This window comes from Podarcis tiliguerta (assembly GCF_965153285.1).
Source record: "Podarcis tiliguerta genome assembly, chromosome: 16".
NCBI lineage: Eukaryota > Metazoa > Chordata > Lepidosauria > Squamata > Lacertidae > Podarcis > Podarcis tiliguerta.
Window position 1 is genome coordinate 12344292 of NC_139549.1, and position 25714 is coordinate 12370005.

At 49.5% G+C, this 25714-nt stretch overlaps 1 protein-coding gene across 1 annotated transcript; it reads right to left on the minus strand.

Annotated features, from left to right (window-relative positions):
* Nucleotides 1-1606: 1606 nt before the first annotated feature.
* Nucleotides 1607-16886, minus strand: ESRRA (estrogen related receptor alpha). The gene is made up of 7 exons (XM_083418597.1): nucleotides 16691-16886; nucleotides 12781-13126; nucleotides 9009-9125; nucleotides 8713-8838; nucleotides 6627-6794; nucleotides 4951-5220; nucleotides 1607-3769 (listed from the first exon to the last, which is right to left on the minus strand). The coding sequence occupies exons 2-7, from the start codon at nucleotides 13112-13114 to the stop codon at nucleotides 3522-3524; spliced, it is 1263 nt and encodes a 420-aa protein (XP_083274723.1). The 5' UTR covers nucleotides 13115-13126; nucleotides 16691-16886; the 3' UTR covers nucleotides 1607-3521.
* Nucleotides 16887-25714: the final 8828 nt, after the last annotated feature.

Consider the following 25714-nt stretch of genomic DNA (forward strand, 5'->3'; position numbering starts at 1 on the left):
CTATGTGGATCTCTTGTCGTTGCCCCTTATAGTACAAGTGCTTGATCTCCCCGTTTCTCAGCCTTATTCTTCACCGTTTTTAGCCGTTCTTCCTCCCCCAAGAATACAGAGTGGGTTTAACTGTGCAATGGAATGAGCTTGCAGAGTTCTGAGGTCCCAGAATGAACGGTGGTATTTTAGACTGCAGTCGGGGAATGCCATTTTTGAATGCAGTCCTATATCAGTTTATTTAAAAACAACACACCTTCTAAGTAGAAAGCTAGCACAGCAGCAGGAGCAGGGAGGCTCTAGCTCTCCCTGATGTGCTAGGTTTTTTGTTTAATGTGCAGGGTGTTCTTTGCAAATCAGGACAGCTTTCCAGAGTAATTTATGGCCTGCAGATGTATGTGGCTCAGTCATCTGTGGCCTGATGCTGTTTGTTCAAGCGGGCAAAGTGGCACTATCCCATCACCACTCAGACTCTGCCTCAATTATCAGGAGGTAGAATTTCCTCATCCTGAACTTTGAGGGGGTTAGATGGAAAAGTGCATTCACCCTCCTAGAGCTCCAGTCACTATTACAGGGAATTCAGACAGGGATGGCAAAGTCTTTTTGATCTGAAGACCACATTGACACTCTGCCACCCCTCCAAGGATCTCTTGCCTCTTTCAGCTGGAACGTGTGCCAGTGGTAGGTGGGGAAAAGCAAGCGGGATATTGGAGGAGATTCCAGAAATGTCTACAAATGCACAAAGATCTCTTCATCCAGGCCAGTAAGAAGCATGGATTATCAGAGTTCAAGGACACATTCCAACCAGGGAGGCTACACAGCTAGGCTACACTCCCTGTGGCCTAGGGAGAATTCCAAGAATCTGATAGGTGGCGATTTATAAAAAATAAATGTTGCGATGACCACCTACCTGCATGGCTTATACAAAAGAATTAGATCATTTCTCATGGAGAACATTATCAGTGGCTATCTTAAGCTCTGCCTCCACTGTCAGAGGCAGTATGGGCCTCTGAATACCAGCTGCAGGGGAATCGCAAGTGCGCCAGAGTTGCTGTTTCACTCGGATCCTGCCTGTGGGATTCCCATTGTTTTATTTGGTCAGTGTGAGAATAGGATGCTGGACTGGACAAGTCTCTTTATGTTCTTAAGGACAAGTCTTTGGGAAGAAAAACTCAACTATATATCAGAAAGCCCCAGCATCACACCCTGCAATATTTCACTGATGTAAACAGGGAGTTGTTCGTAAGACCTCCAGCTAGATTATCCCATTTGACCACCTTATGGAAGTTTTCTTAGGCCATTCATTCATTCCCAGGGTGCTTGTAATTTAGATGACAAGCTCAGCTGACTTTTTCCTAACAGAATACATTGCTTTGTTGGGGGGGGGGGCAGCTCAAGTTGTTGAGCTTTTATTAAGAAATCAAAGTTTCTTGGGAAATCGCGGGTAAAAATACATTATTTTCTGCTGGGGTGGGGGGACAGAACCTCAGGTAATGGAGTACTTTCAATGCTTTTAAATACTTGTGGATCCAGAGGGCATACCTGCCCCCCTGGGCTATGACAGTGTGTTTTCCCAGCCTCATCACACAGCACGCAGGAAGACAACAACAGACAGCAGTTGACTGTCAGGCCGCAATGGCCTTTTTTAATTTGTTCAGTAATAGAGCTCTCTATGAATGTGTATGTGTAGCCGCCTATACACAAATCAGAGGTATTTATAATATGTACACACACATAATTTAATACAAAAAAAAATTCTCCAGCTTCTCCTCTCCCCTCCCCCCCGCAACCAGGGTAAGGGAGGCTGCAGCCCACCTCCCTTCCATGCGTAGGTGGGGGGGAAGGAAGCGAGCCAGAAATGGGGTAGATTTCTTTTTCCTGCAACAAATATACAGTAAAATATATTGCTATGTACACGGCTCTCAGCTACAGGCCATGCAGCCTCCCTCCTTGGTTTAAGTTAGAGCAGGAACAGGGAAGCTGCAGGCCACCGCAAGCGTCGTTGTCGGACTCCAACTCCCATCAGCCCCTGCAGCCGGCGTGGCCCATGGGAGTTGTAGTCCCAACGGCTGTTGGGCCAACGTAGCTTCCCCACCCCCCTGGTTTGGCGGGTCAAAAGGGAAGTAAGGAGAGGCGGGGAAGAGGTTTTATTTATTGCTTTGGGTGTAAGATGGGGTTGGCTTAATGGGGACGCAGGGAGGAACTAGCTGCTTAGCCTCGTAGTGTGAGGGGAGTTGTGGGAGTGGGGTTGATATGAAATCACACCTGAAAAAAAAAAGCACAAATTGCCTTTTTAACTATTGCTACAAGGGAATTAAGTGAAAGAACTTTGGATGGAGCGTGAAAGGCCCTGCCTTTTCCCTTCTGCAGAGGAGGAGCGGGGGGGGGGGGGCTGGACTCCCACCACTGCAGCCGCACACTCAAACACACCCCTTTCCCCATTTTTTTTTAAGGCAGACTCCATGCAAAGCAGAAACGACGTAAGACACAACCTCCTCTTCCCCCTGCATCATGGGGACCCTCCCCCAAGTTTTTAAATTATTATTATTAATATTATTATTATTGCTTATAAGTGATAATGCAACATTCCCAGAGGGAGGGGGGCCTTTGTGAGGGAAAGAGAAACGGGGGGCGGACTATCGTCCCCTGAGAGACGCCCTAATGAAGAGGCTCGGTACTAAGGAGGCAGAAAGGAGGTCAAAAAGAAAAGAAAGTGCTGTGGATCTTCCTTCCCCTCCCCAAATCTGTCTCCCTCCTTATTCCTGGAGAGCTGTGGATCTGTGGTTTCGACACTCTCGCCCTCATTAAGGTGCATTTGGCTGGGCCCAGCCCAGGGGCAAAACCAAGATGGCGTCTGAGTGGTGTAGGAAAGAGGCCGCGAACCTGCTGTCTCTGCTCTCCATCCCGTGCTATCCTGTAGCTGCATCCTGGGGCAAGAACAAACCATTCAAGCACCCCCCCCCAACACACACACGTGCACACACACACACACACAACCCTCCCCAACAACTACCCTTCCTCTCCCTCCTCCATGCCTCGCAAATGCAATATGGCTTCCAGGCTAGAGCTACAGTGGCTAACACCCACCCCCTGCCCTTCCCCAAGTTAATAAATTAAAAATTAAAGTATGGCTTCCAGTGTGAATGTCAAAACGTTCTCTGTCTCCCTTTCTCCCTGCCCCACGTTGCGGCAGCCCAGCCTCTGACGTCCAGAAGGGCTGGTGTTTTGTGTTTTTTTTTTTAAAAAAAACTTCTCTGCCTCCCCCTTCTTTTTCAGAAAAGAAAAAAAAGTCAGCCTCAGTGCAAAGCAATGGGCAGCTATCACATTTGCATACATTGAAATGCGTTTTTTTAACATGAGGCAGACGAGCGGCGGTTCTGGGAGGGGGGGGATTGTGTGGGAGGGGAAAACCCAAGCCCCCGTTCCATTTCTGCACGCGTGCCGCCCCCCAACAATCCCCGATAACCAGTCAGTCTGTACTTTGCTCCCCTCCCCAAATCCTGTCCCCTGCCCTCCCCTCCCGGCATCCTCCTTCAGTCCATCATTGCTTCCAGCATCTCCAGGAAAAGCTTATGCATGGGGACCTTGCCCTCCAGTTTGAGGCTGTAGAAGTGGTGGAGGACGCGGGTGGCTGTCTGGCGGAGGAGGGGCAGCGTGAGGAGGAGGCGGCCGGCCCGGCGGGGCTCCTCGGGGCGCCTCGACGCTTCGTATTCCAGCAGGGCCTCGTGTAGCACATCCCGGAGCCGCTGCACGGCTGCCATGTCCTCAATGTGCACCGAGTCTGGAGGAAACAGGAAGGGTGGGAAATAGAGGCACACAGCAGCGATTAGGACCCCCTAGCTTGATGGAAGAGACTCCGGGAGCTTCAGTAGCCGGGAGTGCCTTTTGCCACCCTTGTTTTTTGTCCCCCCCCCCCCAAGAAAATCTTATTGATTTTCCAAAATTTTTAAACAAATAAACAAACAAACATAAATCTCAACCGTGTTTAAACCTAACTTAGTAACATTGTTAAGTGACTTCCTCATATCCCCCTGGTTGAATTTCAGTGTATATCATTATTAACAGTTTTCCAAAACCAATATTCTTATAAAATTAACTTGATCACTTAACATCTTTCTTTTTCTCCAATTCGGCATTAATTCATCACATTGCATATTTAAATCCTAAGCCTATCTGGTATTTGCAAGCTTTTCCAATTAATTAAACTTAACATATTTAACTAAATAATCTTTAAATTTCGTCCATTCTTCCTGGTAATCTTCCTCCTTTTGCCACTCTTGGACAGGGGCAACCTGGCCTTGTTGATTCATACACTGAGATTGCTGAGGGGCACTTTTAAAACCTGTATAGGGATGTTTATAATGTTTTATGTTTTATTATGTTTCTATATATGCTGGAAGTCACCCAGAATGCCTCGGGAAACCCAGCCAGATGGGTGGGGCTCTATTATTATTATTATTATTATACTCTGCCCATCTGGCTGAGTTTCCCCAGCCACTCTGGGCGAATCTGAACAGAATATTAAAAACTATAAAACATCTAACATTAAAAACTTCCGTAAACAGGGTTGACTTCAGATGTCTTCTGAAAGTTGTGTAGTTGTTTATTTCCTTGACATCTGATGGGAGGGTGCCACTACCGAGAAGGCCCTCTGCCTGGTTCCCTGTAACCTCACTTCTCACAGTGAGGGATCTGCCACAAGGCCCTCGGAGCTGGACATCAATGTGGGGGTGGAGACGCTCCTTCAGGTACACTGGGCAGAGGCCGTTTAGGGCTTTAAACTTTGGGCTAGTCATATACCCACCTCACAGGGTTGTTGTGAGGCGAATATGGAAGATCTGGGCAGAGCAATGTATGCCAGCCTGGAGGAAAGGTAGGATATAAACACAACAATAAACACTGTGGGGAAACCCCCCCCCACCTCACCCACCTGGCATCTCTCTGCCTGTGAAAGGGACTCACCTGAGTTGGCAAGCGCCAAGGCCTTGAGAAGCACATATTCCTCTCGCTCCAGGCGCAGGGCCCGGTACTTGCGCACAAGCTGCAGGACCACCCCACTGAGCTCCAGTAGCCCCGCCGCCCTTGCCGCCTCCTCGTCCAGAGCAAAGTCCTCCGCGAAGACGATTTCGTCCTCGCAGGGCAACGAACGCCAGGCTACCCCCAGCAGCAAGACCTCCAGCCACACGCTCTGCAGTACAGACATCTGGTCCGCCAAGGACAGCGCCGGAAATCCTGAGCCAGGAAGGACAGAACAGGAAAGGAAAGAAAAGAAAAGGATGAAGAGGGATTAATTGACAGCTAACTAGCTGGTTGCCGGGTGGCCTGTGGCGAGCAGAAATTGATTCCAAGCAACCATGTGTGGATGCTTGGAAATGATTTATTTATTTTTTTGGGATGGGGTGTCTGTCAGGTGGATTTGTAGCTGGTTGACTGACTGAACCCAAAGAGTACTCATTAATGGTTCCTCATCATCCTGGGAAAAAGTGACAAGTGGGGTGCTGCAGGCTTCTGTCCTGGACCCATTGTTGTTCAACATCTTTGTAAATGACTTGGATGAAGGAATTGAGGGGAACCTCATCTAATTTGCAAATGACACCAAATTGGGAAGGTTAGGTAATGCAGCAGGAGACAGAATCGTGATTCAAGATGACCTTAGAGCAGAGAACTGGGCCAAAAATAACAAAATGAATCTCAAAAGAGACAAATATCAGGTTCTACACTCAGGCAAGAAGAACCAGCAGCACAAATATAAGACGGGGGACAACTGGCTTGCCGGTAGTACATGTGAAAAGGATCTAAGGGTCTTTGTAGACCATAAGCTTAACACAAGTCAACAGTGTGATGCAGCAGCAAAAAAAACTAATGCTATTCCAGTCTGCATCAACAGAAATGTAGCTTTCATATCAAGGGAAGCAATAGATCCCTCCCAACTCTACAATTCTATGAATCTATGAATAGAGTGGTACTATTTTGCCTTGATCAGACCACACCTAGAGCACTGTGTCCAGTTTGGGGCACAATTTAAGAAGGATGCTAATAAGGGGGAATGTGTGCAAAGGAGGACAACCAAGATGATCCAGGGTCTGGAAGCCAAGCCTTATGAGGAACGGTTGAGAGTTGGGTATGGTTAGCCTGGATAATAGGAGACTGAGGGGAGATATGATAGCCATCTTCAAGTATTTAAAGGGTTGTCACATGGAAGGTGGAGCAAACTTGTCTTCTCCTGCTCCAGAGGGGAGGACCCCAAAAAATGGCTTCGAGCTACAATAAAGGAGTTTCCAACCAGACACCGGGAAGAATTTTCTGATGGCAGGAGCTGTTTGACAGTGGAACAGACTTCAGAAAGTGATGGGCTCTCCTTCCTGGGAGGTTTCTAGACAGAGGTTGGATGGCCATCTGTCATGGATGCTTTAACAGGTAGCTAGGAGTCGCCGGGAGAGAGTGGATGGCAGAAAGAGAGAAAGCAATGGGGTGCCCCACGCACCACCACCAGCTTTGGATCCCAATGGAGTCTTCCTGAGCCTTGTGCCAAGCTCAGCAATGGACCAGAAGTTGTTGTGAGTCTTTGGACACTGGCACGGTAATATCTGTGCAACAGCCACACAGGCATGATACTCGAGCCAAGCCTTCCGTCTCACCTGGTATGTTTTTGGCCCAGCCGATGATGACCACGATCTCCCGGTCAGCCAGATCGCACAAAGTGCTCGCTGCTTTGGCGGGACTGTCAGGAAGTGCGGGGTCGGGCATGGCGTACAGCTTCTCAGGCTCCGCCACCAGCAAGTGCGACACCATTGTGTTCATTGGGGCTGCAGGGAGCGGGGGTGGAAGAAAGGATGGTGAGGATCAAAGATGAAAGAAAGAGAAGTGTCAGGAGTAAGCTGTACACTCCAGATTCACAAATCTCCCTTTCTTCGCTTGGGGGAAGTATCCCCAAATTCAGGTAATGCAGCATTTGGCAATTAGGCCAGGGACAGGGAGAAGAAGAAGAAGAGTTTGGATTTGATATCCCGCCTTTCACTCCCTTTAAGGAGTCTCAAAGCGGCTAACATTCTCCTTTCCCTTCCTCCCCCACAACAAACACTCTGTGAGGTGAGTGGGGCTGAGAGACTTCAAAGAAGTGTGACTGGCCCAAGGTCACCCAGCAGCTGCATGTGGAGGAGTGGAGACTCGAACCCGGTTCCCCAGATTACGAGACTACCGCTCTTAACCACTACACCACACCGGCTGTGAGGAGCCTGTGAGCCCCTCAGAAGTTGCTGGACTACAACTCCCATGATCCTTGATCATTGACTATGCTGGCTGGGACTGATGGGAGTTGGAGTCCAATAGAGTCCAGAGGGCCACACGTTCCTCAGCCTTGATCTAATCCGGGAAGTGGGCCAAAGGAGGCCAGGGCCCACGTTTCTCACTCATCTTTTCTCATTTTGCCATCAATCATAGCTGTACCTGTCAGCCTAAGAGCCACTTTAAACACAAGAAAAACCAAGATGACACAATCCTCCTGGAACTATGGCACTCCAGAATGCACCACGCATGTGTGTGTACGTGTTTGTGGGTAAAACACATGTCTGAATGCTCCGCAAGGATAGAACAGCAACTTCTTCCTTGCTTGTGGGAAGTTAGCCTATAAGGGATCCTGGAATAACTGGTGGTAGTTGCTTTTCGTATTTTCTGTTACAACAATCAACGATGACAAACTTCAACAAAGTATGCAGTAGTGATGTTCTGGTCACATTACCCACTCTCCATTTTGAACTTGCATATGGGTTACAGCACATTAAAGCACTGACGACTCTGCGGACAGCATAAGTGGGATTTACATTTATAAACTCCTTAGAAGCCTGTTTAGCAGTAAGTGGCATATAAAAAAATAGATAAGCTTTCTCTCAGATGCACCCATTTTTTTAAATGTACATTAGAAAGGGGAACATTCAGTTGTGCAATGCCCTCCCCTCCCAATAGCACAGGCCCAGGAGCGCAATAGCGCATGTTCTACAACCCGAAAGTGTAGCTGTTAAATCCTGGCCTAAGCTCTCTTCTTCTTCCTCCCAGGGTTGTGCCTGCCAGGTTGCCAAGGTAACAAGCATTGCTCACATCAGAAGCCCTTTCCAAGGGGATAATTCCACAGTGAGAACGGTACCATTGGTGGCTCCTTAAGGTTAGGAGGAGAGAGAAAGGAAGCTCAGCTTCAACAAGGGGGAAAAGGGGCATTTTCTGGTTCAATAAAACACTCTGGAGTCCAAGGAGAGCCAAGCCTATATGAGACACTCGTAGGGATAGAACCTCAGGCCCAGGAGTGAAATGCGGCCCTCCAAGCCTTTCTGTTTGGCCCTCAGAACTCTCCTTGGGCCACACCTCTTCCCTGGCTCTGCTTTGAATGTTTTGGCCTAGCTGAACAGCATCCTTGAACTCTAGCAATGCCTCTTGTTTGCTTGGAAGAATGGTACAGATAGGTGCGTGTGGAAAACTAGCCCATTGTACAAAGGCAAAATAAATATTCTTTCCGTCACCCTCTTTTGCTTCTGGACCTGCTCATCACTGGCATGTGGCCCCCGGAACATTGCCCAGAGGAGAATGTGGCCCCTGGCTTGAAAAAAATGTTCTCTGGCTCTAGGATGGAGACATAGCCAAGTCCACTTCTGTATGGGTCACACGCCCTGGGCCCCTTTATCCCCAAACTCTGGATAAGAATCTGGGGTTCAGGGGGGCACCGCAGTCCTTTACCTGGTTTCTTGGTGGTCGCCGTAGCAATCTGTGGGGTGACGAATGCACTGGGGTAAGTGGCACCCTCCACCTCAGGCCGGCGCTTGTACTTCTGACGCCCTCCTCGCACCCGGTCGAGACGTACCCCTGGAGAAGACCAAAGTCGATTCAGAACATTTTCAACCTGTTAGGAGCTCCGTCTTCCTCCTGCAATTCCTCTCCCCCCCACAAGCCATTTCACATTCGCTGGGCACCCTCCCGCCCCGTCAACCTTGGCGCCACGCCAGAGGTTTAGGCCCTGAGGCCCAAAGCCGTACCTTCCTTGAGCATGCCCACGCGCAGGCACTTGGTGAAACGGCAGGCCTGGCAGGCTTTCCGGCGCCGCTTCGTGATCTCGCATTCGTTGGTGGCCGGACAGCTATACTCAATGCTGCCTGAGAGAGAAAGAGAAAGGGCCAGAAAGCTTAAAAAAGCTATAGTATAAATAATAATAAATGCATTTACTCAATAATATTGTTTGTTTATTGCATTTATATCCCACTTCCCTCCTCCCCAAGGAGCTCAGTGTGGCATATATGGTTCTCCTACTTCTCATTTATTTCCCACAACAACCTTGTGAGGTAGGATAGGCAGAGAGGAAGTGACTGAGCCCAAGATCGCCCAGCGAGTTTGAACCCTGGGATTTGAACCCTGGTGACCCAAGTCCTAGTCTAACATTCTAACCACTGTACTTCTTGACCCTGACTTTTGACACTTGAGGTGTATATTTTTAGGACCCACCTAATTTCTGTGTGATATTGAAATATTGTGTGTACACACACACACACACACACACATATTAATAATGTTGTAATTGTTGTAATCTGCCCTAGGACTTTAGGGTGAAGGTCAGGTAATAAATTGTGGTAGCAGTAATCAGCACTGGCTCTTGCATTTTGTTGAAAGAAAGCATTTTTATATCAAAATGATGTTTGCATTTTAAGTGGAAGTTTCAGTCATGAGTTCCGAGTTATGGGGTTTTTGTGTGTCTCTCACCCTTTAATAGGACATTTTAAATTCAGATATCTTGTAAGGACATCTTCTTTTGCCCACACTTTCCTGACCCTGTTTTTTTTTGTTTGATTTCACTGGATTTCTGTTTTTAATTTGCTTTTAGAAGCTTTTTACACTACTGTTCTACTGTTGCTGGGTTGTTGTTGTTGCTTTATTTTTGTTTTAATAATATTGCTTAATGCTTTAAAGTCATACACCACTTAGAGGTTGTTTTTGTTTTTTTAATTAAGCAATGCTCCTAAATAAATAAAATAAAAACCTCTGTTCAAAGAAGACAAAAGTTCGCAGCCCACGTTAGTCATACAGAGTAAATCCACCGATGTGAATGGACGTGACTAACTTGGGGTCATTGCCAGTCAGTGTCAGTGGATAATACTGAGCTAGATAAAGTAATGGCCTGACTTGAGATAAAAGTAGCTTCCTATGTTCCAAATGCCACATTAGCCAAGTGGAACCTCCAGGTGCAGTAATAGTATACCTCAAATTACTTGTTATGAGGCGGGGGAGGCTACTGCCTTCACAGCCTGTTTGTGCTTTTATCCATCAGCCCCTATCCAGTGCTACAAAACAGATCAAGGAAGCGTTATCAGTGCAAGGGTTCAGGAATGACACAAGTTCAGGAAGTATTTCTTCATGGAATACATACTTAACTTATGGAATTCCCCCAGCACAAGATGAGGCAACGGCACTGAGCTGAAATGGCTCTTTTCTTAAATTCCGTAAGTTCATGGAGGAAGAGAAGTCTACTGGGGCTCTATGTGTGGCTCAGTCGTAGAACATGAGACTCTTCATGCTCAATGTTTTGCCCAGTGTCGGGTTCAAGCCCAACATTGGGCAAAACATTCCTGCATTGCAGGGGATAGGACTAAGTGATTCTCATGGTGCCTTCCAACTCTAAGATTCTAGGACATCCAGAGAGAGAGTGTCTGTCTAAGGCCACATTCATACCATACATTTAAAGCAGCATTGTACCATGCTAAGCAACCACATCTTCCCCTAGAGAATTCTGGGAGCTGTAGTTTCTTAAGAGTGCTGAGAATTGTTAGGAGGAGGCCCCTATTCCTCTCATAGATAAACGTTTCTGATGATTGTTAAGTAATCAATCCCTCTTCCCAGGGAACTCTGGGAATTGTAGCTTTGCAAGGGGAATAGGGGTCTCCTAACAACTCTCAGCATCCTCAACAAACTAAGGCTCCCAGAATTCTCTGGGGGAAACCATGTTTGTTTAAAGAGGTATCACAGTGCTTTTAATGTATGGTGCAAACGTGGCCAAACATGGTGGGGAATCCCTGAAGAACAGCCAAGACCAAAATAAGAAGTTAATAACATGAAAGGAGCCCTGCTCGATCAGGCCAAAGGCCTATCCAATCTCAGCATTCTGTTCTCACGGTAGCCAACCAGATGCCTATGGGAAGACCACAGGCAGGACATGGAAGCAACAGCAATCTCCCCACTGGTATTCAAAAGGTAGGCTGCCTCTGATCCCAGAGGTAGTCTAGAGCAGCGTTTCCCAAATTGGGGTCTCCAGCACTACAACTCCCATGATCCCTAGCTAGCAGGGCCAGTGGTCAGGGATGATGGGAATTGTAGTCCAAAACCAGCTGCAGGCCCAAATTTGGGAAACACTGGTCTTTTCCCAAGACTTTTGTCTCTCCACACTGTGCCACATTTTATGCACCTCTACTAAGTCCCCGCTTATTCTAAACTCACAAAGCCTCAAATACTGGAGTCTTTCCTCACAAGCCCACCCAGGGATGGCTGTGGGCAGAATTCCTGCATTGCAGGGGGTTGGTCCCTTCCAACTTTACCATTCTTTGATTCTAAGGGAGTTACTTCACCCCCTCATTCAGTTCTTTTTCTTAACCTTTTCCAGCTCTACAAGATCCCTTTTTTCAGGCACGGAAGCCAGTACCGTACATAGTATTTCAAGTGCATACTGCACCATAATTTGCATAAAGACATAATCTTGGCAGTGTTTTCCCCCAGCCCCCTTTTCAAACCATTTCCTAAGGATTCCCAACATGGAATTCACATTTTTCACAGCTGCTGCACACTTGATCGCAGCAATTTAATTATAGTACTTCTTACAGACCAACTTGGTAAAATGCATCCTATAGTTGGTGCTGTTTGCCACAGCAGCTAGGAATTTACATTCAAAAGGTGGGGGGGGGGTTTAGGAGGGGGGTTATGGGAGCCCTTTTAATGATTTTAACGAAGTGATATGCTGATGCCGGATGCTGTAAATGTCAATTAAACTCTGTTAATGGAGAAAACTATGTGTGAGCAAGAAGCGAGGGTGTTTGCTCTTGCAAAGCCCTTTCATAATGCGCAATAAAGTTCATTCATACTCAGACTTCCTACAGTTTTATTAATCTCCACAAGTAAAAGGGACTTCTTTCTCCACCCCCTCCCCAAGTAAGCTGAACATTTAGGAAAGAGACCTAGAATATCCCTGAACAGCACAGCCCAACCCCTCACCATGGCACCAGCCCTGTTAACATCTATTCACCGTGATAGCAAAATAGAACCTCACTTTTAAGAGACAGTCTACCAGAGGGGCAACAAGCGTCTCAGAAAGGTCTATCTGTCATCGGAACAACAGGATGTGAGACTAGATCAGGGGTGGGGAACCTGCAGCCTTCCGGACTACAACTCCCATCATCCTTGACCACTGATGACGCTCACTGGGACTGATGGGAGTTGTAGTCCATCACCACCTGGAGGTTCAAAGGTTCCCCAGATGACCTGATCCAGCAGGGGCTTTTTCTTCTTAGGAACATCAGAAACCGCTTTATAGCAAGTCAGTCCATTGGTCCATCTAGCTCAGTACTGTCTACCCTGACTGGCAGCTGCTCTCCCGGGTTTCCGGTAGGGGGTATTCCCAGCCTGACTCAGAGATGCCAGGAATTGAAACCTTTTGCATGCAAAGCAGATGCTCTCTCGCTGCCCTTCCTCAAACAAAGACCCCTTTTCTTCCCTAACAGCTTTAGGGGAACCCCAGACTTCTCTTACAGCGCCCAGGCAGGAGGGGCCTACCTTGGATAGTCCTCTTGAAGAAGGCCTTGCAGGCTTCGCAGGAGGCCACGCCATAGTGGTACCCTGAGGCAACGTCCCCGCAAACCAAGCACAGCCGCTTGGGCATGGCGCTCAGCATGTACTTCCCCCGCCCCGGAGGCTCGTCCGGGTCGTCATCATGGCGTCGCCGGGAGGCCCCCGTCCCGGCAGGCAGCGCCCCAGCGGTCTCGAGCTCTTGTGGGGCCCCGCTGGCGCTGGTGTCGGAAGAGCCACTGGGGCTGTGCTGGGCGAGGCTGTCTGGGGAGGCCGGCTCCGTTTTGATGAAAAACTCTGCCCGGCGTTCCCGGGATGACATGGCTGGAGAGGGCTGCAGGAAAGAGGACACAGATGGGGAGCGTCAGAGAAGAGCGGCCACGACATACCAAAAAAACTGAACCAGCAGGAATGTTGGAAAATATTTCTAGGCCACATTCACAACACTATTGACGCCACTTTAAAGAGTCATGGCTTCCCCCCACAGAATTATGGGAGGTGCAGTTTGTTAAGGGTGATGAGAGTTGTCCGGAAACCCCTATTCCCCCCCCCCCAAAAGCTACAACGGCTGGAGCTCCCTGGGAAGAAAGATTGACTGATAAATCACTCTGTGCACCTTTAATTCCTAGGGTGCTTTGGGGGAAAGTCACGACTTTACTGAGTGCTTTAAATGTGTAGTGTACATGTAGATCGAGTATCTTAAAAACTGACGGAGTTGCACAGGTTAAGTCCATTTTCTAAAAAAATGGATGGGAGCTCTTCGGTGTGATAAAACTTAAAGGTGGTGTTCAAAGGCAGATCTTTAAAATAATGACGATTAATCCGTTTCTCACTCAGAAGGGACCACAATCACAAACAGAATTCAGCGGCCGGGCTGTAACAAACAGCAGAGTGCCACAGTCCGCCATCCCAAATCCTGCCCTGTCACTTGGATGTGCGTCACAAACCCACCACCCAATCAGGGACCAGCATGGTATTTGGGGGGGCTAGGCCAAGTTAGCCAACTAGGGGGAAGAATCTGACGACAAATCAATCAGAAGAACCGAGTCAGGGCGTGGGGTGGGGGACAACAACCCCAGTACAGTGGTACCTCGGGTTACATATGCTTCAGGTTACAGACTCCGCTAACCCAGTAATAGTGCTCCAGGTTAAGAACTTTGCTTCAGGATGAGAACGGAAAACGTGCTCTGGCGGCGCGGCGGCAGCGGGAGGCCCCATTAGCTAAAGTGGTGCTTCAGGTTAAGAACAGTTTCAGGTTAAGTACGGACCTCCGGAATGAATTAAGTACTTAACCCGAGGTACCACTATAATTTCATCAACCTGAGTTTAGGGGGCCTCCAGTTCCGCTGCTCAATCTGGGGAGCTGCCCCCCACTGAAGGAAGTGATAGCATATACCCCAATTCTACATTCAATTCCGTTAATGGAGACATAGCAAGGAAGAGCTTTTGGGATGGCCAACGGTGGCTTAATTCAGACAGGCCAAGAGACTCTCTTCAAAATTTACTGCCTTTTTGGCAGCGTCCTATGTGTGGGAATGCGGGGGGAGAGTGTTCCTCACTCCATGAAGGCCCTGCTATGTAGGCCTCCCCCCCCCCCCTTTATCTCATCAACCTACACACTGTCCACCCCACAGCTGCTGGCCTGGGATCCAGCATCCCGCCGGAAGAATGGAGCGGCCTCAAGGTCACTCCAGGGAGATACAATCAGGCACCCAGGCAGGGCTGGCGATGGCATCAAAGGCAGTGCACTCTCGCTGCCTCTGGTCCGGTCCTGTCCTGTCCCTGACCGCCTCTTTGGAGAACAGCAACATTCTGGGGCTTGGAGAGTTAAATGTAAACACGCAGAGGACAGGAATAGCCGCTTGGCTCAGCAACCTGACATCTCTTCTCTTCCCCCCTCCCTGCCCCTGCAACTTCAATGCAACAAAGATTAACCCTCCCACACATGAATTGTGCCCCCCTCCCATCTCCTGCACACCTTAGCTTAAGGCTCTCTGCCCCCCACCTCTTCTGGACACTGGATTGTTGAGGTTTCCTTCCATAGCCAGCCAAGATTTCATACTGATGTCCTGGCTACAAATTGGGAGGTGGTGTTGTTGTGTCTCTCTGCCCTCCCCCTTCTGAGTTTGGAGAAGGGGCAAAAGTGACCAGGGAGAGCCGTTTTTTAAATACCCCTCCTCAAAGCAACTAGGCCTGCAGTGCAGAGATGAAATGCAAATATGACTTTTAAACTGTACTGCTTTCACATTTCGATGTTTGCCGCCCTGGGCTCCTTTGGGACGAAGGGAGGGATACAGATTCCATAAACAAACACATAAAATTAATGAAAATATTACTAATAATAAGCACCTGCGGTTCATTACCTAGCATTATTCGTGTGTTCTGAACAGTGCCCTGAGTGAAAGAGAAAGACCAGTAAATCACCCTAGGACAGCGTCTTTAACTCCAGGCACGCAAGACACCTCTTAGCGCACGCTCTGCCCCCGCACCCCTAAGTGACACCCCCTCTGTGTCTCTATTAATAGGTTTACCCTCCCCACTTTTGCCAGGCCAGTCAAAGGACCTTTGTCCTCTGTGGATCAGTGGATCATCCCTTACCCAATCGGGGACAAGAGTGGAGTTTATGCAAGAGGAGGAGGGGAGCAGCATGGGCCAGAGAGAAGGGGCTAGGAGACATTGCCCAACTTTCTCCCCCCCCCCCCCAGTAAGCAGAAGCCATTCAGAAAAGTCCATGCGCACATCAGCCACAGACTTTCGATCGTTCTCCATAAAGCAGTAGACTTTGTGAAATCAGGGCAGCTGTCTCAACCTCCCGGACACCTCTGCACATGACCTCCCTGCAGCTGAACAATGTGTAGTCATGTTTTCTTGGGCTCCATGTGGAAAGCCTGTGTGCCCATGACCTTTGACCCTTCTGCAGTTCACTTCTGTCACTCTCCCCCACACACCCCACTTACTACGGGCCGCAGTGCCCCCTAGTGGCCGAGCGGTGAGGCCAGCTGGGCAAAAGAGACAGGGCACTCTCATGTCTGAGCCCTTTCCGTTCACACGTGCCCAGGCGCGCATGAGTTTGCTATGCACATGGCTGCGAAAGGGTTTCCCCATCCTGGCAGCCGCAGAGGGTATATGCAGACCGTGTCTGTACACACAAGGGAGACTTCTCCACTCATCTGGGCGCAGCACTTCAACATCTCCATGGGCGGCTGTGAGCACATCAGTGCGCCCTCCTTGTACATGCGCAAGCATTTCTCTTTCTCTGCCCGTGCCCTTGCACCTAGGCAAGCTGGCCTACACAGGTGCCTACGTGGGACCCACCTACACCTGCACAACACACAATATCCGCACTATGTGACCTTAAATCATGTCCCCCACCCCCTGCCGGCTGCGCCATGCCCCACACTGCTTGTCCCCGGGTCTGCGCACTCTGCTGCAAGAGCACGACTCTGCCTGGCAGCGTCAACAGGGACATCCACACGAGCACTTTCATGCCCCTGATCTGTGCCCACACATCTCTCCACTCCCCCCCCACATGATTTTTGCCCTCTGCCACACTAACAGAGGCGCCGCAATAGACGTGTGTACACCCGTAGTATCTATTTGCATGTGAGTGAGTTCTGGCGCACTTGGGGGCGCCGGCGCGTCTACCGACGCGCGTCTGCCCCCGAGTGGGGGGCACCGTGGTGTGTCCCCCCCCCACTTCCAAAACCCTGCCTGCCCCCGCCCCCTGTTTTCTGGATCGGGCGCTCTCTTTCCCTGCAAGGCAACCAACCTCCCACAACGAAAGCGCCGGTCACATGGAGCCGGTTTGGAGAAGGGGGCTGGGATTGGGGGGGGGGCGCGATCGTCAGAATACTCCCCGCTTCTTCCTCCTCCTCCTCCTCCTCACGATCGCACTGACCTTGGTCGCAGCCAAGGGCTGGGAGCTGCAGGAAGCGCTGGCGGCGGCGGGGTCCTAGCTGTGTCCGAGCGGGGCGGCTCAGTGGCCCCGCGCGCCGGGGACCGGCCGGGCCATGGGCTGGGGCTGCGCGCTCGCTCCTCGCTCCGGCTGTAGGACACAAAAGGACATCGCAACCCACTTCCTACTCGGCTTCCTCCAGCTGGTGGGGGCGGGGCCTGGAGATGAATATGCAGAGCAGAGGGGCGGGGACAACGCGGTCCCCCCCCCCCCCACCTCTCCAAGGCGCTTGCTGCCCTCTTCTCAACAACGCGCGCCGGCCGCGGCTGCTGGCAACGTGGCGCCCGGAGAGGAGCAGGAGGAGGAGGACGGGGGGCGGGCGAGGGAAAGGTCGTCTCTTGCCCAACGCCCCCCGCGTGGTTAACCAGCCCGATCGCGGGTGGGGGAGACTTGGGTGTGCGCGCGTCCCGCTCTTTCCCCGCAGCCCCGCTTCTCAAGGTCACCCGGGAAATGAAACCTACCAGTTAAGGAGAAGGAGCTCCGTGGAGCCTCCACTGCCAGGGGCAGTCTACCTCCTGGTGGGGCAAGCAAGGAGGAGGGAGGAAAGAGAAGGAGAGCTTTCCGCAGGCAGGTGGATGGCCCACCGGCCAAGCCTGAGCCAGGCACAGCGCCGGCATTCGGTTCTTCTGGCGCTGGCAGCCAGAGTGCGGTTGACCTCCGCACGGTTTGCAGAAGCGAGTGAAGCATGGGATATCCTGGCAGCGAAAACAGCAAGAGTGTTTTGTGGTACCCTGTTGTTGTTGTTTAGTCGTTCAGTCGTGTCCGACTGTTCGTGACCCCATGGACCAGAGCACGCCAGGCACTTCTGTTTTCCACTGCCACCCGCAGTTTGGTCAGATTCATGTTTGTAGCTTCGAGAATACTGTCTAACCATCTCGTCCTCTGTTGTCCTCTTCTCCTTGTGCCCTCCATCTTTCCCAACATCAGGGTCTTTTCCAGGGAGTCTTCTCTTCTCATGAGGTGGCCAAAGTATTGGAGCCTCAGCTTCACAATCTGTCCTTCCAGTGAGCACTCAGGGCTGATTTCCTTAAGAATGGATGCATAATAAAATTATTTGTGGTACCTTAAGGCGTAACAAATGTGCCATCCGCAACCTTCCCCAACCTATCGAGCTACAAATGGCATCACCTTAGCCAGCACTACTACATTTAATTTATTATTATTATTATTATTATTATTAGTTTTATGTAGTTATAAATTATATTTTTTACAATTATTTGTTACAAGTGGGTTCTGCAACAAAATGTTGCAACATGGGGTGCTTCTGGTCTTGGCACCTGCTAGCTTGTCAGCTATGCCCTTTCCCAGAAAACTCCATTCCATTCCCCCATCTGCTTTCACATCGCAACAGTTAGCTTGCATTTTGTGCTCACTGAGCATGGTCAGTCCTTGAGATGAGTGTGAGTGTGAGTTCCCCTTAGGATTCCTCCCCCTTTAAAGTTTTTTTTGACCAGTAAGCCCACAACATACATACTTTTTTCTTACACAAACACAACCTGACATGGTCTTCAGACAAATGAACAGATAGAAAAGACAAGGGGGAAAGCAAAATAGGCAGTAGAAAAAACGTCAGGAGGAGGCGGGAGAGCAGGAAACAACAGTTGGCAATCCCATCAGGCATTGCACTGACCCTGGGAGAGTGTTTGGGCATCAGAGAGTTGGAGAGTGAGAGAGGGCCTAGCAAGAGGATGGAGAGCAAGCGGAAAGTGATCTTAGCCCTCCTGGCTTTACGTGTTTTTGCATTTGTGGGCTTACTGTATTTGCAAATCTTGAGGCTCCCCATAGCCTCTTCATGCCTTCCTCTTTTGCATGGACAGTTCTATTTTAGCTGCATACGACTTGACCCTTAAGAATGAGAGCTGGACCATAAAGAAGGCTGATCGCCGAAGAATTGATGCTTTTGAATTCTGGTGCTGGAGGAGACTCTTGAGAGTCCCATGGACTGCAAGAAGATCAAACCTCTCCATTCTTAAGGAAATCAGCCCTGAGTGCTCACTGGAAGGACAGATCCTGAAGCTGAGGCTCCAATACTTTGGCCACCTCATGAGAAGAGAAGACTCCCTCGAAAAGACCCTGATGCTGGGAAAGATGGAGGGCACAAGGAGAAGGGAGCGAAAGAGGACGAGATGGTTAGACAGTGTTCTCGAAGCTACAAACATGAATCTGACCAAACTGCGGGAGGCAGTGGAAGACAGGAGTGCCTGGCCTGCTCTGGTCCATGGGGTCACGAAGAGTCAGACACAACTAAACAACTAAACAACAAAAGATAGGATTATTATTAATGTTAACAACACAAGCTTGAAAGCTTGCCACAACCCAGGGCCGTCTTTAGCAGATGCAGCGCTGGGGTGCCAATATCCGCCCAGCGCCCCCAAATTACCATGGATGGGGGGGGAAGCTGCGCACTGCTAGCCATGGGGGCCCCCTCCAACTCTCCCCCATGCTGCTGTGGGAGAGCAATCCCCACAGAGGCTTGGGACGCCCGCCAGGCATATGGTTGGCGGGGCACAGCTGGCAGGCGTGCAGGGAAAGGGGATGCCGCCGGCAAAGTTGCGCAGCTCCCCACTCACTGGGGCACCCCTGAGAGGCTGGCGCCCTGGCACAACACACCACTAAGCCCTATGGAGAAGATGGCTCTGCCACGACCATAACGAGACATAACAGTAAGTGAAACTATGGCTTAGCGCAAGCAAGCTGGCTATGGTTTGGCTTAGCGTTACGTCCAAACCTGGGCTTAGATCTCCCCAGACAAACAAACCACAAATAAGACACAGAGCAAACCTTTGGCTACAAATCATGGCAACCCAACCTCTGTTGAAAAACTTACGGAGCCACCTTTGTCAATGAAAAACCTCCTCAAGAGTTCTCACAAATAGATTAGTCTTCAGGGCCAAGTTGTTCAAATCAATATGTCACCCTGCAGAGGAGGATCATAGAATTTGGCACCATATCATAGGGTGCGTGAGAAAGGGGGAGAGGGAGAGAGGAAGAATTACTGGCCCAAGGCCACTGAGTCCGTTCATGACTGAGTGGGGATTCGAACCCTGGCCTCCCAGGTCCTAGCCCAACACTCTAACCACTACACCACACTGGTTCTAGGCTGCCTTTCAAGACATCGCCCTCTCACAAAACTTAAGTCCATGCTCATATCAAATTCATTTTGAACAGCTGAAAAAAGAACGGTTTAATTAAAACTAGCCATTTAAAACCAGCAGCGATACGTGCTGTTAGAAAAGGTCGGCTGAGCCCAGCGTTTAAATTACAAGCACCAGGGGAATAAATGGGTTTTAAACAGGCCTTGAAAACCATCAATAAGGCGATCAAATGTAAGACTGGGGGCCTCACAACATCTCCCTCTTTGCATCCGTGAAATGTTGCAAGGTGCGATACTAGGCCTCTCCAGCGCTCTGATCCTCTAGGGTTGCTGGATCAGGCCTATAGCCCATCTAGTCCAGCATATCCTGTTCTCACAGTGGCCAAATCCCATCTATTATTATTATTATTATTATTATTATTATTATTATTATTCCGCCCTATACCCGCAGGTCTCAGGGCAGTTCAAAAGATAAAATCACAATATAACAAACACAAAATACATAATATAAATAAAAACAAGAACAACCCCAAAATCCCCCCTCCCTAACATATTTTAAAATGGTATTGGGTGTCAATGTTTAGCTGTGTGAAGACGTTCTTCCTTTTATCTGACCAGAATCTCCCACCATTCAGGATTATTTATTTTATTTATTTATTTGACTTATATACCGCCCTTTATCAAAAGATCTTCAGGGCGGCTCACAAGATGAAAACACGAAATAAAAGCACAAATAAATAGTTAAAACAGAAATGACAAAACAATAACCACCACCCCTACAAACACATATAAAAGGCTATAAGAATATTGATTAGCCAAAGGCCTGGTTGAAAAGGAACATTTTTCTGCCTGGTGCCTAAAGGTGTATAATGAAGGCGCCAGGTGAACCTTCCTGGGGAGATCATTCGACAAACAAGGAGCCACTGCAGAAAAGGCCGCGTTCTCGTGTTGCCACCCTCCGGACCTCTTGTGGAGGAAGTACACAAAGAAGGGCCTTAGGTGGTGATCACAGAGTCTGGGATGGTTTATATGGGGAGAGGCAGTCCTTGAGGTATTATGGTCTTGAGCCGTTTGAGGGTGTCCCTGGATTCTAGTATTAAGAGAGATGGGGCTGGGGGGGGGGGAGTCTCCCTGTCCGCTTCCTCCACGCTCCCTGCACAATTTTATCCGCCTCCTATGTTCCTCCCTTCCTTGCCTTTTCTCTGAACTCAGAGGAAAAAAGCCCCAAATGTTGTAAGCTTTCCTCCAACTCCCTCGATCCTTTCAGTCGCCCTTTCCTTGCGCAATGGCTTTCTTGCCTGCTGTGGGGCAGCGTGGTTCCAGCTGGTACCAGTTCTAATTGTCCCAAAGGGCGGGTGGGACCCACATGCGAAACCCGCCGCGCAAGAAAGTGTCCTGCCCTGGAGCTCAGCTGCCCGGCTCCTTCTCGGCCTCCTCCTCCTCCACCAGCCTTCACATGTATACCCTGCCCTGTCTTCTCCCACCAACCCGAAACACCCTGCACACGCCCTTTTCTCCTGGAGCGAACCCACTTTGCTTTGAGCGGAGGAACCAGCCTCAGCTACTCTGCCTGTTTTGACAAATCTTGAGTCATACGCTCAAGAATCCTCCTGCAGGGTGTGGGTGTTCCTTTTCATCTCCCTTCCCTGCCCCCCCACCATACCACATCACCCTGCCTGCCTCCAGATCTGGCAGTGTTTCACAGGTGGGGGCTGTCCTGCCTGTTGCAAAAAGGGATTTTCCCACCCCGGGTCGAAAGGGCAGGCCAAAGCTTTGGATTCTGAAAGAGCCAAAACACAACCTTTGAAAACAGCATCGGCATACAACAGAAGTAGAACGCAGCCCTCCAGACCTTTCCATCAGGCCCTTGGGACTCCTGCATTGCAGGGGGTTGGCCCTTGGGATCCCTTCCAACTCTACAATTCTATGATTTCTCTCCCCGTGGCACACTCCTCGTTGGCCCTGCCTCACGCCCTCCTTGAGTGCTTTTGCCTGGTTGGAACATGTCCTTGAACTCTGATCATACTTCTTGCTTCTGAGTGCATGCAGAAGCAATCTTCCTTTACGAAGGGGAAATTTACATTGGTTGCTCCTCCCACGTTTTGCCTCTGGCCCCTCCCACCACTGGCATGTGGCCCCCCAGGAGGTTGCCCAGAAGGGAATGCTGCTCTCAGGCTGCAAAAAGGTTCCCCATGTACTGAAATCGGCTCTGCATGGGAGCACATATTGAGGGCACCAGCTCCCCGGCAGAGGAATTAAGCCAATGGGAGCCAGGCAGTCATAGTGACACCTGAGAGGTGGTAAAGGTAAAGGGACCCCTGACCATTAGGTCCAGTCGTGACCGACTCTGGGGTTGTGGCGCTCATCTTGCTTTATTGGCCGAGGGAGCTTCTAGGTGTACAGCTTCTAGGTCATGTGGCCAGCATGACTAAGCCGCTTCTGGCGAACCAGAGCAGCGCACGGAAACGCCGTTTACCTTCCCGCCGGAGCGGTACCTATTTATCTACTTGCACTTTCACGTGCTTTCGAACTGCTAGGTTGGCAGGAGCAGGGACCGAGCAACGGGAGCTCACCCTGTGCCTCCCGCAGTTTGGTCAAACTCATGCTGGTAGCTTCGAGAACACTGTCCAACCATCTCGTCCTCTTTCGCTCCCTTCTCCTTGTGCCCTCCACCTTTCCCAACATCAGGGTCTTTTCCAGGGAGTCTTCTCTTCTCATGAGGTGGCCAAAGTCTTGGAGCTTCAGCTTCACGATCTGTCCTTCCAGTGAGCCCTCAGGGCTGATTTCCTTCAGAATGGAGAGGTTTGATTTTCTTGCAGTCCATGGGACACTCAAGAGTCTCCTCCAGCACCATAATTCAAAAGCATCAATTCTTCGGTGATCAGCCTTCTTTATGGTCCAGCTCTCACTGCCATACAACACTACTGGGAAAACCATAGCTTTAACTGTACGGACCCTTGTTGGCAAGGTGATGTCTTTGCTTTTTAAGATGCTGTCCAGGTTTGTCATTACTTTTCTCCCAAGAAGCAGACGTCTTTTAATTTTGTGGCTGCTGTCACCATCTGCATAATAGAAGATCACAAATGCAGCACAAGCCATATAAAATAATGAACAAATCATCAATGAAACAATTACAATCTATTAAACACTGTTAACAAAACAGTGTTTTGGGCAGGGAATCTCTCCCAGCTCTACATGGAGATTCCAGGGATTGGCCATGGGGCCTTCTGCATGCTCTGCTGCTGAGTGACAACTCTTCCTCCAACTTCGTTTAGCAGACCTCTTTCCAGAGAAACCAGGAGTCCTGATGGGGAGCTGCTGCCTGCCAGTGTAGGCAAGCTGCGCCAGATGGTCTGACCATAAGGCAGGCTGCCTGTGTGCCTAAACCAACAGCCCCCATCCCCATCTCTTCGCAGATTATTAGGAATTATTATTTATTATGGGTTATTATTATTATGGGTCAAAAGTGTAGCAGATTGAGAGCATATGGGTAAAAATTGTAGGAGAGAGAAACAACAGTGACCTCACTGTGGGTGTCTGCTATAGATTTACCAATCTAGACTGAAGAAGAAGAGTTTGGATTTGATATCCCGCTTTTTCACTACCCGAAGGAGTCTCAAAGCGGCTAACAATCTCCTTTCCCTTCCTCCCCCACAACAAACACTCTGTGAGGTGAGTGGGGCTGAGAGACTTCAGAGAAGTATGACTAGCCCAAGGTCACCCAGCAGCTGCATGTGGAGGAGCGGGGAAGCGAACCCGGTTCTCCAGATTACGAATCTACCGCTCTGAACCACTACACCACACTGGCTCTCAAACTTGGATGATGCCTTACTTACCAAACATTCAAAAAGGAGAGAAATAATAATCATGGGGGACTTCAACTTCCCCGATATCTGTGGGGACTCAAACTCTGCTAAGAGTGTAAAAAGGTAAAGGTAAAGGTCCCCCTGCCCATACGGGCCAGTCTTGCCAGACTCTAGGGTTGTGCGCTCATCTCACTCTATAGGCCGGGAGCCAGCGCTGTCCGCAGACACTTCCGGGTCACGTGGCCAGCGTGACAAGCTGCATCTGGCGAGCCAGCGCAGCACACGGAACGCCGTTTACCTTCCCGCTGGTAAGCGGTCCCTATTTATCTACTTGCACCCGGGAGTGCTTTCGAACTACTAGGTTGGGAGGCGCTGGGACCGAACGACAGGAGCGCACCCCGCCGCGGGGATTCGAACCGCCGACCATGCGATCGGCAAGTCCTAGGCGCTGTGGTTTTACCCACAGCGCCACCCGAGTGTAAGGTCTGACAAATTCCTCCATTGCCTCGCTGACAATTTCATTTCCCAGAAGGTGGAAGAACCAACAAGGGGAACATCTATCTTGGACCTGGTCCTCACCAATAGGGAAGAACTGATTGATGAAATGGAAGTGCTCAGAAACCTGGGAGGAAGTGATAATGTTCTCCTAGGTTTTAGGATATAGAGGCAAGGGAAAACTGAGTGTAGTCAAACATGCACTCCGGATTTTAAGGAGGCCAATTTCGAAAAGCCGAAGGAGCTACTGGGCGTGACCCACTGGTCAGAAATACTCCGTGAGAAGGGAGTCCAAGAAGGAGGGGAGTTTCTGAAAGGAGAAATATTGAAGGCCCTAATGCAGACAATACCAACCAGAAAGAAAAGTGGGAGGCATCTAAGGAAACCGGTGTGGCTGCATAAGGAGCTTACAGATGAGCTGAGAGTTAAGAAGGGCATGTATAAGAAATGGAAGAAAGGGGAAATCACAAAGGAGGAATATACATGATTAGCCAACAGTTGCAGGGGCAAAGTCAGGCTGGCTAAAGCTCAGAATGAGCTCAGGCTTGTAATAGAGGTTAAAAATAATAATAAAATGTTTCTTTGGCTATGTCCAAAGTAAGAGGAAGAACAAGCAAGTGGTAGATCCTCCACATGGGGAAAACGGAGAAATGCTATTGGGTGACAGAGAAAAGGCAAAACTACTCAACACCTATTTTGCCTCTGTCTTCACCCCAAAGGAAAGCGATGCCCAGCCTGGTGATAACAGAATAAATGATGTAAGGAGGGAGTCCAAGATAGGAAAAGAGGTAGTAAGGGTTCACCTAGCTACTTTAAATGAGTTCAGATCTCCAGGGCCTGATGAGCTGCATCCAAGGGTACTAAAGGAGCTTACGGATGTAATTTCGGAGCCTTTGTCTATTATCTTTGAGAATTCTTGAAGAACAGGTGAGGTCCCTGCAGACTGGAGGTGGGCAAATGTTGTCCCCATCTTCAAAAAGAAGACCCAGGTAACTACCGACCGGTGAGCTTGACATTGATACCAGGGAAGGTCCTAGATAATTCAACAGTTGGTCTGTGAGTATTTAGAAAAGGATGCTGTGATTACTAAAAATAACTTATGCCAGACCTATCTTATTTCTTTTTTTATGGAACTACAAACTTGGTGGATCAGGGGAATGCTGCGGAGATAGTGTATCTTGATTTCAGTAAGGCTTTGATATTCTCTCGAGTAAGCTGGTAAAACGTGGGTTGAACCAGGTAACTGTTAGGTGGATTTGTAGCTGGTTGACTGACTGAACCGAAAGAGTACTCATTAATAGTTCCTTGTCACCCTGGAAAAAAGTGCCAAGTGGGGTACTGCAGGGTTCTGTCCTGGGCACGTTGTTGTTCAATGTCTTTATAAATGAAGGGCTGTCTCATGGAGGAGGGAGCATGCTTGTTTTCTCCTGCTCTGGAGGGTAGGCCTCGAACCAATGGCTTCAAGTTGCAATAAATGAGATTCCGATGAAACATTCGAAAAAACTTTCTGACAGTAAGAGCTGTTCAGCAGTGGAACAGACTCCCACCAGAGGTGGTGGACTCTCCTTCCTT